We start from the raw sequence: 12,507 nt of genomic DNA, 5'->3' as shown, positions 1-12,507 counted from the left end.
AAATAGAACTACCAAATGCTGGCACAGACTATCTGACAAGCCACCCAAAGGCCTCCAGGCCCCTGTTTTAAATGTGGTAGAGAAGGCCACTGGGCTCGTGCCTGCCCTACCCCATGCAGGCCACCATCTGGGCCTTGTCCAGAGTGCCACCAAGAGGGACACTGGTCAGTTGACTGCCCCCATGCACCTTGTGGAATGGGGACATCAAACAAAGGTCACCCTCCAGTTGATCTTCAAGGCTTGGAGATGGATGACTGAAGGTGCTCGGTTCCTGGCCCAACCACAGTCATCTCTCACGGGGAACCTAGGGTAGCCATTACAGTGTCAGGGTGATCCATTTCCTTCCTTTTGGACACCAGAGCCACTTACTCAGCCCTAAGGGAGTTTTGGGGTCCCACCTCTCCTCACCTCCCTATTGTTGGAGTAGGCTTTACCTACCTCACCAGACCCCACCACTTAATTGTATTTTCAGGGGTATCCATCTCACCCACACATTTTTAGTGGTGCCAACCTGCCCTGTGCTAGAAGAGATTTTCTAGCTAAGGTAGGAGCTTTTATTTCATTTGCTCCCCCCATTTACCTTACCCCAAACTCATCAGCAACTCCTCTCCTCCTCCTAGCCACCTAGCCTACTAGCTCTAACATTCCATCTCCCTCGCCAGCCTCTCAGGTGGACCCCAAAGTCTGGGACACCTAGAACTTTTCTATTGTTAGGCTCCATCCCCACATTATTATCCAGTTGCAGGACCCTACCAGGTACATTACCCAAGTTCAGTAACCTCTCTCACTCCAGAGCCTTAGGGGACTTAAGCCTATCATTTTTGACCTTCTCAGAAAAAAAGCTGCTCTGCCCAACCTCTTCTCCTTTTAACATTTCCATACTTGCAGTTAAAAAGTCTAATGGAACCCACCGCCTGGTCCAGTCCAGAGGTATTCACACCCCCAGACTCAAAGGGGTCTGGACTCTGGAAAAAAAAGACTTTAATATAACAATCTATTACTGTTAAATGCCCTCAGTAACTGATCATCTGTGTCACCTGGATGCTACAATAATAAAGGAAACAGGTGCCTTAAGATTTGTCTCAGGTGAAGATAAAAAACCTAATTGATGATAATAATTAAAAAATTAAAAACATGTTCCAGGTCTCTCTCTCTCTCTCTCTCTCTCTCTCTCTCTCTCTCTCTCTCTCTCTCTCTCTCTCTCTCTTTCTCTCTCTCTCTCTAACACTAACCAATAAAATTCTAATAGCAGAGTACTAAACATTATAATATCATGGCTACCAGCTCAAGATTTTAAATTCCCTGTGGCTGCTTCTTAATATGTTGAAAAATTCTTCTGAGCTCCAGAGCCAGCTTGAATCCACGTGGACAGGTCAGACCCACTTCAGCTTGTCAGACCCAAACAGTCAAATTCAAGTGGTGACAAAGAGTTCCACAGAGCCTGAAGCAGCAGAAGGTGATGGACAATTCCCAAAGCAGCAGAGGACAACCCACTACCTCAGGACATCCGGCTATCTCAAAAGCCCCCTTCCCTACCCCCAAAACTTAACCAACACCCACCAAGTCAGCTGGAAGCAGTTTTGGGAGACATGGCACCTCCATTCCCGTTCACCCACCATTTTTTATAAGAACAAAGAGTCTGGAATGTTAGAATTCCTAGCCGCTGCCCCAGCTACATGACCCTGCATGCGCTGTCCAGTAGCCAGGCGAGATGCTTAGTCATCCTGGGGCCTTGCATCTAGTAATCCGTGAGTCATGTAATCTATGCACATGCATGACATAGCTATGTAAGCCCATATGCGCATGTGCAGGGGGACCTATAAAAGCAGGTTCCACCTTCCCTCTCCTCCTTCCGGTCATTCCCACCCCTTCCATTCCCTTCCCTTCATAAACTCTTACAGTGGGTTTGGTTGTGCCTCCTGGCTTCTCTCACATGTTAAACAGCACCACTTACTAAATCACAATGGGAAGGGGTGGTAAGTTTAGAATAACAAGCTTGAGACTCCAGGAAGGTATCCCCTTTCCCACCCACTCCTCACCATCTCCCCACCCACTTCCAGAACCACGCTCATCCTCTGTGGTCCTGGGCACTGGACAGTGTAGGGTATCCTATTAGCTGTAACCAAAGAAAAGAATACAGCCAAAGCACACAACCGAAGCAGGCAGGTCTCGTTTCTCTCTAGTGATTCCTTTAAAAGCTGCTTTGGAAAAAAAAAAAAAAAAAAAAAAGCTGCTTTGAAATACAAAATACTAAATTGCCCTCCTCAAAGAAAAGTTTTCCATTTGCATGTTTTCTTGGTTGGCACCTGTTTTCATGCATACATGTGTATGCATGATTTTGTGTGTGCTTTTCTGTGCCTAGCCGTGTTTTCATACATGTGTATCGTGGTTGGGAGGTGATAGGTGTCTGGATGGATGTCGTTGTGCACACGTGCACAAGCGCCTCTGCACAAATCTGCAGAGAGAGCTGGCGCTCCACTGCCCAGAAGCCTCTTGTAGCTCATCCAGCACCACAGAGGACTCTGTCTGTGCAGTGGGTGGATGTGAGGCCTGAGCAGGATTCTGTGTTCTCCAGGATGGAGGGCAGGGTCTGGTCTGTGGGAATGACAAGATGGCTCTTGGCTGCTGTGTCCCAGCAGAGGCCTACCCTGCAGCATACCTGTCCCTACCACTCTGTGCTCCTTCCCAGGGCCTCATCTGATGGATTCTCTGGGAGATGGCACAGCTGTACTTCAGGCCAGTCTCCTCTTCCTCCTTTGTCCTGCCAGCCACGGGAAACATATATTCCTTATATGCTGTGTCTGTTGTGGAGGAGGAGTCAGAGGCTGGCCGGGCAAGGGAGAACTCGGGAAGTTCAGCTTGGGCATGTGGGATGGGAGGGTGTGCTGAACATCAGTGCCACATTAACAAACTCATTAAGTTACTAGTCCTACCCACAGCATCAAGTGTGTCAGTAACACAGATGATAATTTTCAGTTGCCTGTGTTCGTTAGTCTAAGGCCATTAGTCTTTGAGGAAATATTAATATGCACCTCTCTCACCACCGTCGTGGGTGAACCGAACTCAACATACACTTTTAGCTTCATGACCAGGTGGCTTTTCAGGAGGAAAGAGCTGCCACTTTACCCCGCACACAGCCCCAGTCTGGGCCCCTGCTCCACGGGGAGATGCATTTACATAACACTTCTGTATGGCACAGCCTCTGTCTTGGAGTCAGGAGGATAATTTACAGCACCCTCCTGCATCTTGATGATGCTTATTTTTCTTTACAATAGTGTACACATTAATAAAGAACTACATCTAGAAAGATCCACAGGCCCAAAATCCCATAGTCCCCTGACTGTGGCAAATGCAGAGCATAGCAACCATCAAGTCAGCCAGTTAGGTCTTTGTTACGAAACTAACATTCCTAAAATAATAAAGCACTTTTTTTTTGTTCAGTAAACTCTAATTGCAGTCATTTCTCAAAATAGTGGAGAGATTGGCTCCAGGATTGCTGCACCAAAGCCCACAGAGGCTTAAGCCCCTTATATAAAATGGTACCATATCTATGTAGACCATATGGAGGTCCTCACATATTTTAAATCATCTCTATGCCATTTCTAATACCTAATGAGTGGCAATGTCATATAAATAATCATAGTGTTGTATTGTTTATGGAGTAACAACAAGAACTGAATATATATTTTGCAGATACAATATTGTCTGTCTGTTGTTGGTTGATCCCATGGATGCAGAACCCATGGGCACAAAGGGCTGACTGCACTAAATTAGCAAGATGTGTTTAAACATGTTATGCAAGTGCATGCTTAGAGAAAGTACTGTAAGTGCCTGGGTTCCTACAGTGAAGGAACCAACATGTGAGGGGTACATAGGCAATAATGACTCACCTCCACAGGTCTCCTGTATTCGTACCACATCGCCAATCTGTAGAGTGAGATGCTGAGCTCCACTGCCTTGGAAGTTGTAGATGGCTGTAAAATGGAACATGGAGGCAGTCAGTGAGACCTCTAGGTATCTTGACTCCTTGCTCCACTTTGCTGCCTCTGCCTTGAGTCGATCACACACTTAGGAAGCCCACATGGGCTACAGAAAGCCAGTGCAAAAGCCATCTGCCTACTTCACTTGTCAATCCAGACCCACTTAACTTAAACCGAACCTGACCTCTTCCCACTCTGGTCCTGCACTGTAGCCTTGGCAACCAGGAGGCTGCTCATATCATCCACACATCTGGCCCCTTGCTGCGCTCTAGGCATGAGGTTGTGTATCTTCTCCTTCCCTCCTCACAGCAGCCCAGAGCATGTATGAGGCAGGAACCGTGAGCCCAGAAGAGAAAATGAAGACATTCTGGTCGAAGTCCTCAAGACAAGAAAAGCCAGGAAACTCTGATCAGCTTCCACATTCTCACCTCTAAGTGGGCTGCCTCCTGCTCCCCATCTACTCCATCTCAGCAACAAAATCCCAACACGCAGGGCTCTCCATTTTCTGTTGTCACATGATCATCTATGACTAATAAGTAGGATGGCATGGGCTCATGGTTTGGAAGCTCGGTTACCAGATTATGACACTGTTTCGAAAGTTATGAGTGTTGGACCTGATTGGTGGAAACAGGTGACTAGGGGTGGGCCTTTTGACTATGCCCTTCTCTAATTCCAGTCTTTGCTTCCTAATCCATTCGGATATGACAAGTGATTGCCAGAAGCTCCCAATCACCCAGACTCTGCTATATCTTCCTCCTACGGTGGACAAAATTGCTTTTGTGAGCCAAAATTGACGCCCTTCCTCTGGAGTTGTTACCTCGGGCCTTTTGTCATGACAAAGGACAGATATACAATATGTCTTACCTGATTCCTACCCAAGTACAGCCAACCTAGAACTCACCAAAACAAACGCTTCAGGCTCCTGCAGGCCACAGCCACACTGTTTCCCAATGATTATAGGGTTCATGGAGGAGTGCTTAACATTCAGGCATGCATTCCCATCTACTGCTCAATAATAGAGTGTTTCCTTAGCAAATGCAAGGTCCAGGGTTCAGTCCCCAGCATGGGAGTGTGGGGGAGGGAGACTGTAAAAATCACCAAGGGAACCTGCATTCTCATCCAAACTATTGGTTCCTGGGGGCAGGAATTGTCAGAGATCCCCTCTAGTTGGATGGAACATTGAGATCGCCCACACCATTGCAAGGGAGGGTGAGGTGTACAGCATCACTGTCATGGTCTCCTTTCTCCATGGCAGTGGCAGTCTTGATGATGGCTATGTCTCTGACATAGGTTCCCAATCTGTGAACAGCAAAAGGACCTTGTCTCAAAAAGTTTTGATGTGTGTGTGTGTGTGTGTGTGTGTGTGTGTGTGTTCCTTACATGACTTACATCTCTAGCTAGCTCTGAACACTCACTCACAGAAGCAACTCTATAGTGCCCAATCTCAAAATCGTTAAAGCCAACTACAATAAAATATCTTCCCCAGACCCTGGGAGTTTAGGATCAGGGCTGAAATACTTCCAAGAATAATGGCTTGGAAAGACATCCATCTACAGCAAGGAATTTCCAAGACTGCATGAGTTTTGGGCATAGGAGGGGGCGGTTAGCAAAGGAACCCCTAAACTCTCAGCTCTGACTGAGTCTCAACAGCCATGCAGGCAGGAAGTCGGGGTGAGAAAGCCCTGAACTCTCAGCTCTGACTGAGTCTCAACAGCCATGCAGGCAGGAAGTCAGGGTGAGCAGAGTTGCAGAAGCCTGAGTAAATGCTGAAGGCATGGCAGCACACTGAGCCAGCTGCAAAGACCAGGCTTTCCTCACTCTCTTTTGACTCCAGGTATTTAGAGTCTCCAGTCTACACACAACAAACAGCACAGTCTCCATAAAAATATTTCTAAAAGCAACTAACCATCCAAACAGTGCCACCCATCTCACGCAATGGCAGAAGGCTCTGGGCAAGGAGAACATGTCTTCCACAGTTAGCACATCATAATTAATATTCAAATATTCATAATAATATCTAGTTTCAATTCCAAATTATGAGGTATGTTAAGACGAAAGATGGTATAGGCAGTTCATGGGAAAGAATAAATTTAAAAAATTGCACAAGAAAAAGGACAAATATTGGACTTGGGAGATGAAGGGTTAAATCAACCATCTTACATATGTTTGAAGAACTGAAGGAAAATAGGACACAAAGACAGGAAACAAGAATGGTGATTCTGGACCAAAGAACGTCACTGATGACATAGAAATTACAAAATGGAGCTGGCTGTGGTGATGTGCAGCGACAATCCCAGCACTAGAGGCTGAAGCAGGAGGATCACAGGTTTGAGCAAGACCAGTGTGAATTCACGGTGAGAAAAAAAATTACACAAAGAAATCAAATAGGAACTCTGGACAGAGACAACAATAACAAATACGAAAAAAAAATTGTCAAAGAAATTCAACAGCAGAGTCCATAGGGTGGGAGAGAAAATCGGTGATCTTGGAGACAGGGCAGCTGAGATCAAATCAGACCAAGATGCACTGAGAGAAAACGGCAAACAAACGCGAACCCGATCAGAGACCTGTGCTGGCAGCCAAATGATCGGCATTCCCATAATGGGAGCTCCAGAGGGAGAGGAGAGAGAAAAGCAGGCAGGAAAAACAAAGTAATGGTCGGAAACCACCCGACTCTAACAGAAGATGCAAGTCTCCATTGCGAGGGACACAATGAAACGAAAGCAGGATAAACACAAAGCATTGAGCACTGAGATGCACTGAAGTCCAACTGTTTTACACAAAGAAGAATTTTCAATGGCAGCAAAGAAACAAATCACTCTATACAAAAGATCTTAATGAGATCATAACACAGTTCCTATTTAAAAACCGTGATGGCAATTAGGGGACTAAAAGGGGCAAACGGAGAATTCCATAGCTAATAAGATTTTCCTTCAAAAATGAAGAGAAAATTAAGAAGTGAAAAAAACTGATTAAAAAAATGAAACTATAGCTGATAGATTACAGTCTCAATGAACTGATACGCCCGAGAGAAAGACATAAAATAATGATCATGTGTCTTTGATAATGGGCACACAATTTGAAGACATGATTGTAACATAACATAAAGGGCAATTCCGGGCTGTGCTGGAGCAGAGCAGGGCATATGCTATGGAACACGGCTAATGCCAGCTCTGACTAGATTGTTTTAAACAAAGGTAATTAATTGTAAAGATCAAACTAAACCAGTAACCACTAACAAAAACTTAGGGGCTAGAGAGACAGCTCAGCAGTTAAGAGCACCAACGATCTTCCAGAGTACTCTGGTTTGATTCCCAGCTCTCACATGGCAACTCACAACCATCTGTCACCCCAATTCCAAGGAGATCTGACGCCCTCTTCTGGCCCCTCCAGGCACTGTACACATGTGGTGTACAAACAAAATATTCACACACAAAAAAAAATAAAAATAAATAATTTAAAAAGTTAAATAACTTTTAAAACATTTAAAAAGGGAAACCAGAACTTGGAAAAAATAGACAAATGGGAAAGAGAGACAAATAAAAACAAAGTATAAAGATACACAGGTGTGAACACGGAATAATGAAACCCTTTGTTAAAGCACGAATAGCAAAAGCAAAAAATAATTAAGTATAAAGTGAAAAAAATCCCAATCCAAATCCAGAGATTTGCTTTAGGTGCACATGTCTATGGCCATACCACCCTGAACGCACCCGATCTCGTCTGCTTTAGTTGCACAAGTAGGTTTGATGTTAAAAAAAAAAAAAAAAAAAAAAAGCTGGGGAAAATGTTCTCTATACCCACAGGAAACCAAAGCAAATGACAGTAGGTGTACTGATAGGAGACACAGACTTTAAGTGGAATTTAATAGATGAGACAGAAGAACTCTCTAGGGCAAAGGGTCCGCACACTAAGGGGGCAGTTACAAATATAGACATACGTAACCATAGAACAGGAAAGTGTATTAGCAAACACTGATACAATTGAAGAGACAGGCAGTTCCTCAGCCACAGCTGAAGATCTCGTCAACCTGCTCTCAGCAGTGGAGAGAAAAATTAGGCACAAAGTGAAAAAGGAAACAGAAGAACTGACCAACACCACAAACAACTGGATCTGACCAACATCTGTAGAGCACTGCCCTCTAGAGCAGCAGAACCCATACTCTCAAGGTACACAGACATTCTACATCAAAGACCACAAGTTAGGCTGCACCACAAGACTCAGTGAGTTAAAATGACTACAATCATGAAAAGTATCTTTTGTGACCACAGAGAAATAAAGCTAGAGATTCCTTCAGAAACAAAGCTGGAAAAGTCACAAATGAATGTGAAAAGCACAGGCAAAAGTAAAATGGCTAACAGACACACAAGAAAAATTAGAAAATCTTTTCAGACAAATTAAAATGAAAACACAACCTCCCAAAACTCACGAATACCACAAAAAGCATGATTAGAAAATTTTATAGCTGTAAGTATCTACCTTGAAACACAATATAGACTTCAAATTAATTACCTATATTTCTACTTTTTAACAACTAACAAAAGAAAAGCAAATTAAAAATAAAATAATACATATTAAGCAATGAGAAATGGACCAGAGGACAGAATGCATTAAAAACACAAGAAAAACAGAATTTTTTATTCTCTGCTTATCACTCCTTTGAAGTGATAAACAGGCAGGGAGACTAAAAATAGACAGAGGCCTCAAGTTACCAAAGTCAGAGGGACAGTGAGGACATTACCGCCAACGGTTCAGAAAGGAAAGGGATTATGAGCCGATGGTTCTCTAGCTGCTGCCTCATCTACTGCCCCTTACAGCCAGCTCAGTCAACAAAGAAGCTTTATAAGAGTGGGCTTTCAGCACTTATAAACCAAAAGATGAGATAACCCGGATGAAATGGACTCATCCCTAGAAACAAACTACCAGTATTGACTCATGAAAAAGCAAAATTCAGTCATCAAAAAACCTCCCAAAAGTCCTGTGGAGATAGATAGCTCCATTGGTAAAGTACCTAATGAGCAAGGATGAAAACCTAAGTCTGGATGTCTAGCACCAATGCAAAAAGTCAAGCGTGGGTAGCATGCATCTGCAAGCCCAGCCCTGGAAGAAGTGGAGAGAGGCAGGTCCTTGAGTTCATTGGCCAACCAGGCTAGCTCAGTCAGTGAGCTCCAGATTCAGAGAGAACCTGTCTCCAAAAAGGTAAGGCAAAGACCAACTGAAGAAGACACCTGTCATTGACTTTTGGCCATCACACACATGCAAACATACGTAGAAACCCACATGAATATGTACATAGAAAACATACATGTGCATACACACACACATGCATACACACTCCAAAGAAGAAAACACAATGTCAGATAATATCAATATAAATTTTATAAAATATTTAGGAATAATGAATACCTATTCTCAAACTCTTCCTCAAAAGAAAAAAGGAAATACTTCACAAAGCATTATGGGTAGTCTTGGCTAACCAGGAAGAATTTGCAAGTAAAGACCAGTATCCCTTGTGGATATAGATGCACAAGAGATTATTAGCAAATGGAATCTAGCAGCATATTAAAAAGACACCACGGACAAGTAGGAATTTCCCCAGAAATGCAAGAATGGTTCAATATCCAGAACAATAAAATAAAAATGCTTGTATCAATAGAATAAAGGAAAAAATTACATGATTATGCAATCAATGAAGAAAAGGCATTTGCAAAATTTATCAACATTTTATGATTAAAAAGAGTCACCAAGTTAACAATATACAGAATAGCTTCACCTAAAACATAGAAATCTGTTGCCACATGAGTCAGACATCTCTCATGCTATGACAAATAGCTTTCACAAACAGATTCATTTTGGCTCACTGTTTCAGAAATCTCCTTCCCTGTCCTTTGCTCCATGGCACCCAGGTCTGTGGTAAGGGAGAACATCGTGGCAATGGAAGGATGTGGCAGGGTCCACTGACCTCACAACAGACAGGAAGCAGAGAGAGTGAAGAGGAAGGTGCCATAGACAAGAAACAGTCGCCCAAGGACCACTGTCAGCTAGGCACCACCTTCTAAAATCAGCACCAGCAGCCGGTGACCACCTTTTCATCATGTAAGTCTGTGGGGGACATTTCATATTCTAACTAGAACATGAACTTATCTTACACCTTCAAAAATTAACTCAAAATTATATATATTTATAAAACTCTTAGAAGAAAGCATAGCTGTACATGTTCATGATCTGAGTTGGCCATGGTTTCTTAGATAGACAATGTGGTGGTTTGGATGAGAAGGGCCCCATAGGCTCATATATTTAAATGTTTGGTTCCCAGTAGGTAGACTGTTTAGGAAGGATTAGAACATGTGGCCTTGTTGGAGGAAGTGTGTCAGTGAAGGTGGACTTTGAGGTTTCAAAAGCCCATGCCAGGCCCAATCTCACTCATTCTCTCTACCTGCTGCCTGTGGGTCAGGATAGCTCTTAGCTACTCAGTGCCATGCCTGCCTGCTGCCACGCCATCCACTATGATGGTCATGGACTAACCCTCAGAAACTGTAAGCGAGCCCCCAATTAAATGTTTTCTTTCATAAGTTTCCTTGGTCCTGGTGTTTCATCACAACCCTAACTAAGATGTATAACAATAGCATCTGTTACCTAAAAATTGGAAAGAAAATTTGGACTTCATCAAAATTTTAAAAACTTTGTGCATCTAAGTCTACTACCAAGAAAGTGGAATGATGTCATTTTAAGGGGAAATAGATACAGCTGGATAATTACTCTGAGTGAGGTATCCAGGCTCAGACACACAGATACCTTCACATTTGTCTTTTATGTGGATCCTAGTTTTTAATCTGTAGGTTTGTGTGTTAAGTCAGAGTGTTTGTAGAAATCAGGAAGCTAGAAATGTCCCAAAATAGGGAGAGGAAATGGCCTTAAGAGCAATCAGACAGCAGAAAATATGTAATAGATATGTAATTTTAAAGTACACAGCTGGAGAATTGTGGGTGGAAAGGTTAATACAGGGGTGGGGAGGAGGAAAAGGTGGAGGGACGGGTCAATCAAAGCTAAGAATGCATGAAAAGGCCACATGGAAACCCACTACTTTGTAAGTTAATTAAAAATAGAATTTTTAAAAAGAGTTTGGATGGAGTCACCCTACAAAAGTGGACAATGTTCATCTACAAGCTATAGGTTATTAAGCAAACATCCCAGCGCCAACCACAGAATACCTCCCTGTAAGTTGGTGACCAGGGAGGTTCCAGAGCCCCTCCCCCCCCCAATGATACAGGCCATTGCCATTGCTCTTGATTGCTCACAGAGCTAGATAGCAAGACCCTGCGGTAGACCCCAGGACATACTTGGTTGCAGAACATAGAGAAAGCAAGTTGGAACTGAGCTGGAAGCTTCCTCCCTGCTGGCTAGCTCTCACAGTGCCCAGTGGTGCTCTGCAGGCTGATGGAGGAGAAACGTCACCAACGGTCCTACCCAGTGGTGAACCCTGCATTCTACAATAATGACCATTCAGGCAGGATATACCCACCGGTGTAATAGTGAGATGACTCTTACAGGGATTGCAAACTGATTTCTGTTTAGATTTGAGGTCTGCTCCATAGGAGGGAACTCATGCCTGGTACTGTAATACAAGGAATTATAGTATTAACTATTTACACACACACACACAAAAAAAAAAAAACCTACAATGCAGGTAATTCAGTGTATAAATATACATATACAGTTTTAACCAAGTTTTATCATCTGGACTGATAGTGCCACCTCCAAGAGCCAAAGAACACCTAACAAAAACCCCAATACCTGACATGAGAAGCCCTCTTTTGAGTTGTTTGCCAGAACTGTCTAGGGTTGTATGCCCCCATACAACCTTTTGCTGTTACCCTTACTTACCCCTAGAAGTAAAAGGTAAGTCCCTTTTGCTGAAGACAGCACATGCTTCAGAAACAGGGCCCAGAGGCTCCCAAGTTGGAGCTGACCTGAATGCCCCCTCCCTAAGGACTAGCTTCATGATACCTTCATGAAGGCGCCCTGCGAGCTTCCAAAGGAGGGAGGTAACCAACAGTCCTACCCATCTACACCGCCTATGAACCACATCAATGGCCAGCATGGCACAGTAGCCCTCCAGATGCAGTAGCGGCACACACCTTGGAGGTAACCAACCGCTCTCTAATTTAATTAAGACCTGCTCAACAAAAGGAACACCATGCCTGGTATCTAAAACCTAGCTGTCTACTCAATGCTAATGAAGTCCTGGTTATTAGTGGAGAATCTACAACCACTAGTTTACTAAACCAGCATAATCCCTAACAACAATCTATAAACATTTGTCCTTATACCCACAGATAACCGTAGTCTTCCCCCTCAACAAGGAAACTTCTCTTTGCAACAGACAGAGACCACTACAGAAAACCACAACCATTCAAAATGCAGAGTTGTGGAGCTCAGTCCTAATGAAGACAGCTGCAAAACCCTCCAGCATCTAAGGCTCAGGGAACATTGAAAAAGAGGGAGTGGGAAGATTCTAAGAGCCAGG

At 43.6% G+C, this 12,507-nt stretch overlaps 1 protein-coding gene across 1 annotated transcript in view; it reads right to left on the bottom strand.

The window, feature by feature from the left end:
- The window catches only part of Dock2 (dedicator of cytokinesis 2), a 408,847-nt gene that overhangs the window by 378,203 nt on the left and 18,137 nt on the right, over positions 1 to 12,507 (bottom strand). The window contains exon 2 of the mRNA XM_015997613.3: positions 3,891 to 3,974. Coding sequence (XP_015853099.2) covers positions 3,891 to 3,974 — 84 coding nt within the window. The remainder of the gene's footprint in view (positions 1 to 3,890; positions 3,975 to 12,507) is intronic.

The sequence above is a fragment of the Peromyscus maniculatus genome, chromosome 8 (assembly GCF_049852395.1).
Source record: "Peromyscus maniculatus bairdii isolate BWxNUB_F1_BW_parent chromosome 8, HU_Pman_BW_mat_3.1, whole genome shotgun sequence".
In the NCBI taxonomy this organism is placed as follows: domain Eukaryota; kingdom Metazoa; phylum Chordata; class Mammalia; order Rodentia; family Cricetidae; genus Peromyscus; species Peromyscus maniculatus.
The sequence above is the reverse complement of the archived record's forward strand: the minus strand, read 5'-3'. Positions and strand labels throughout refer to the sequence as shown.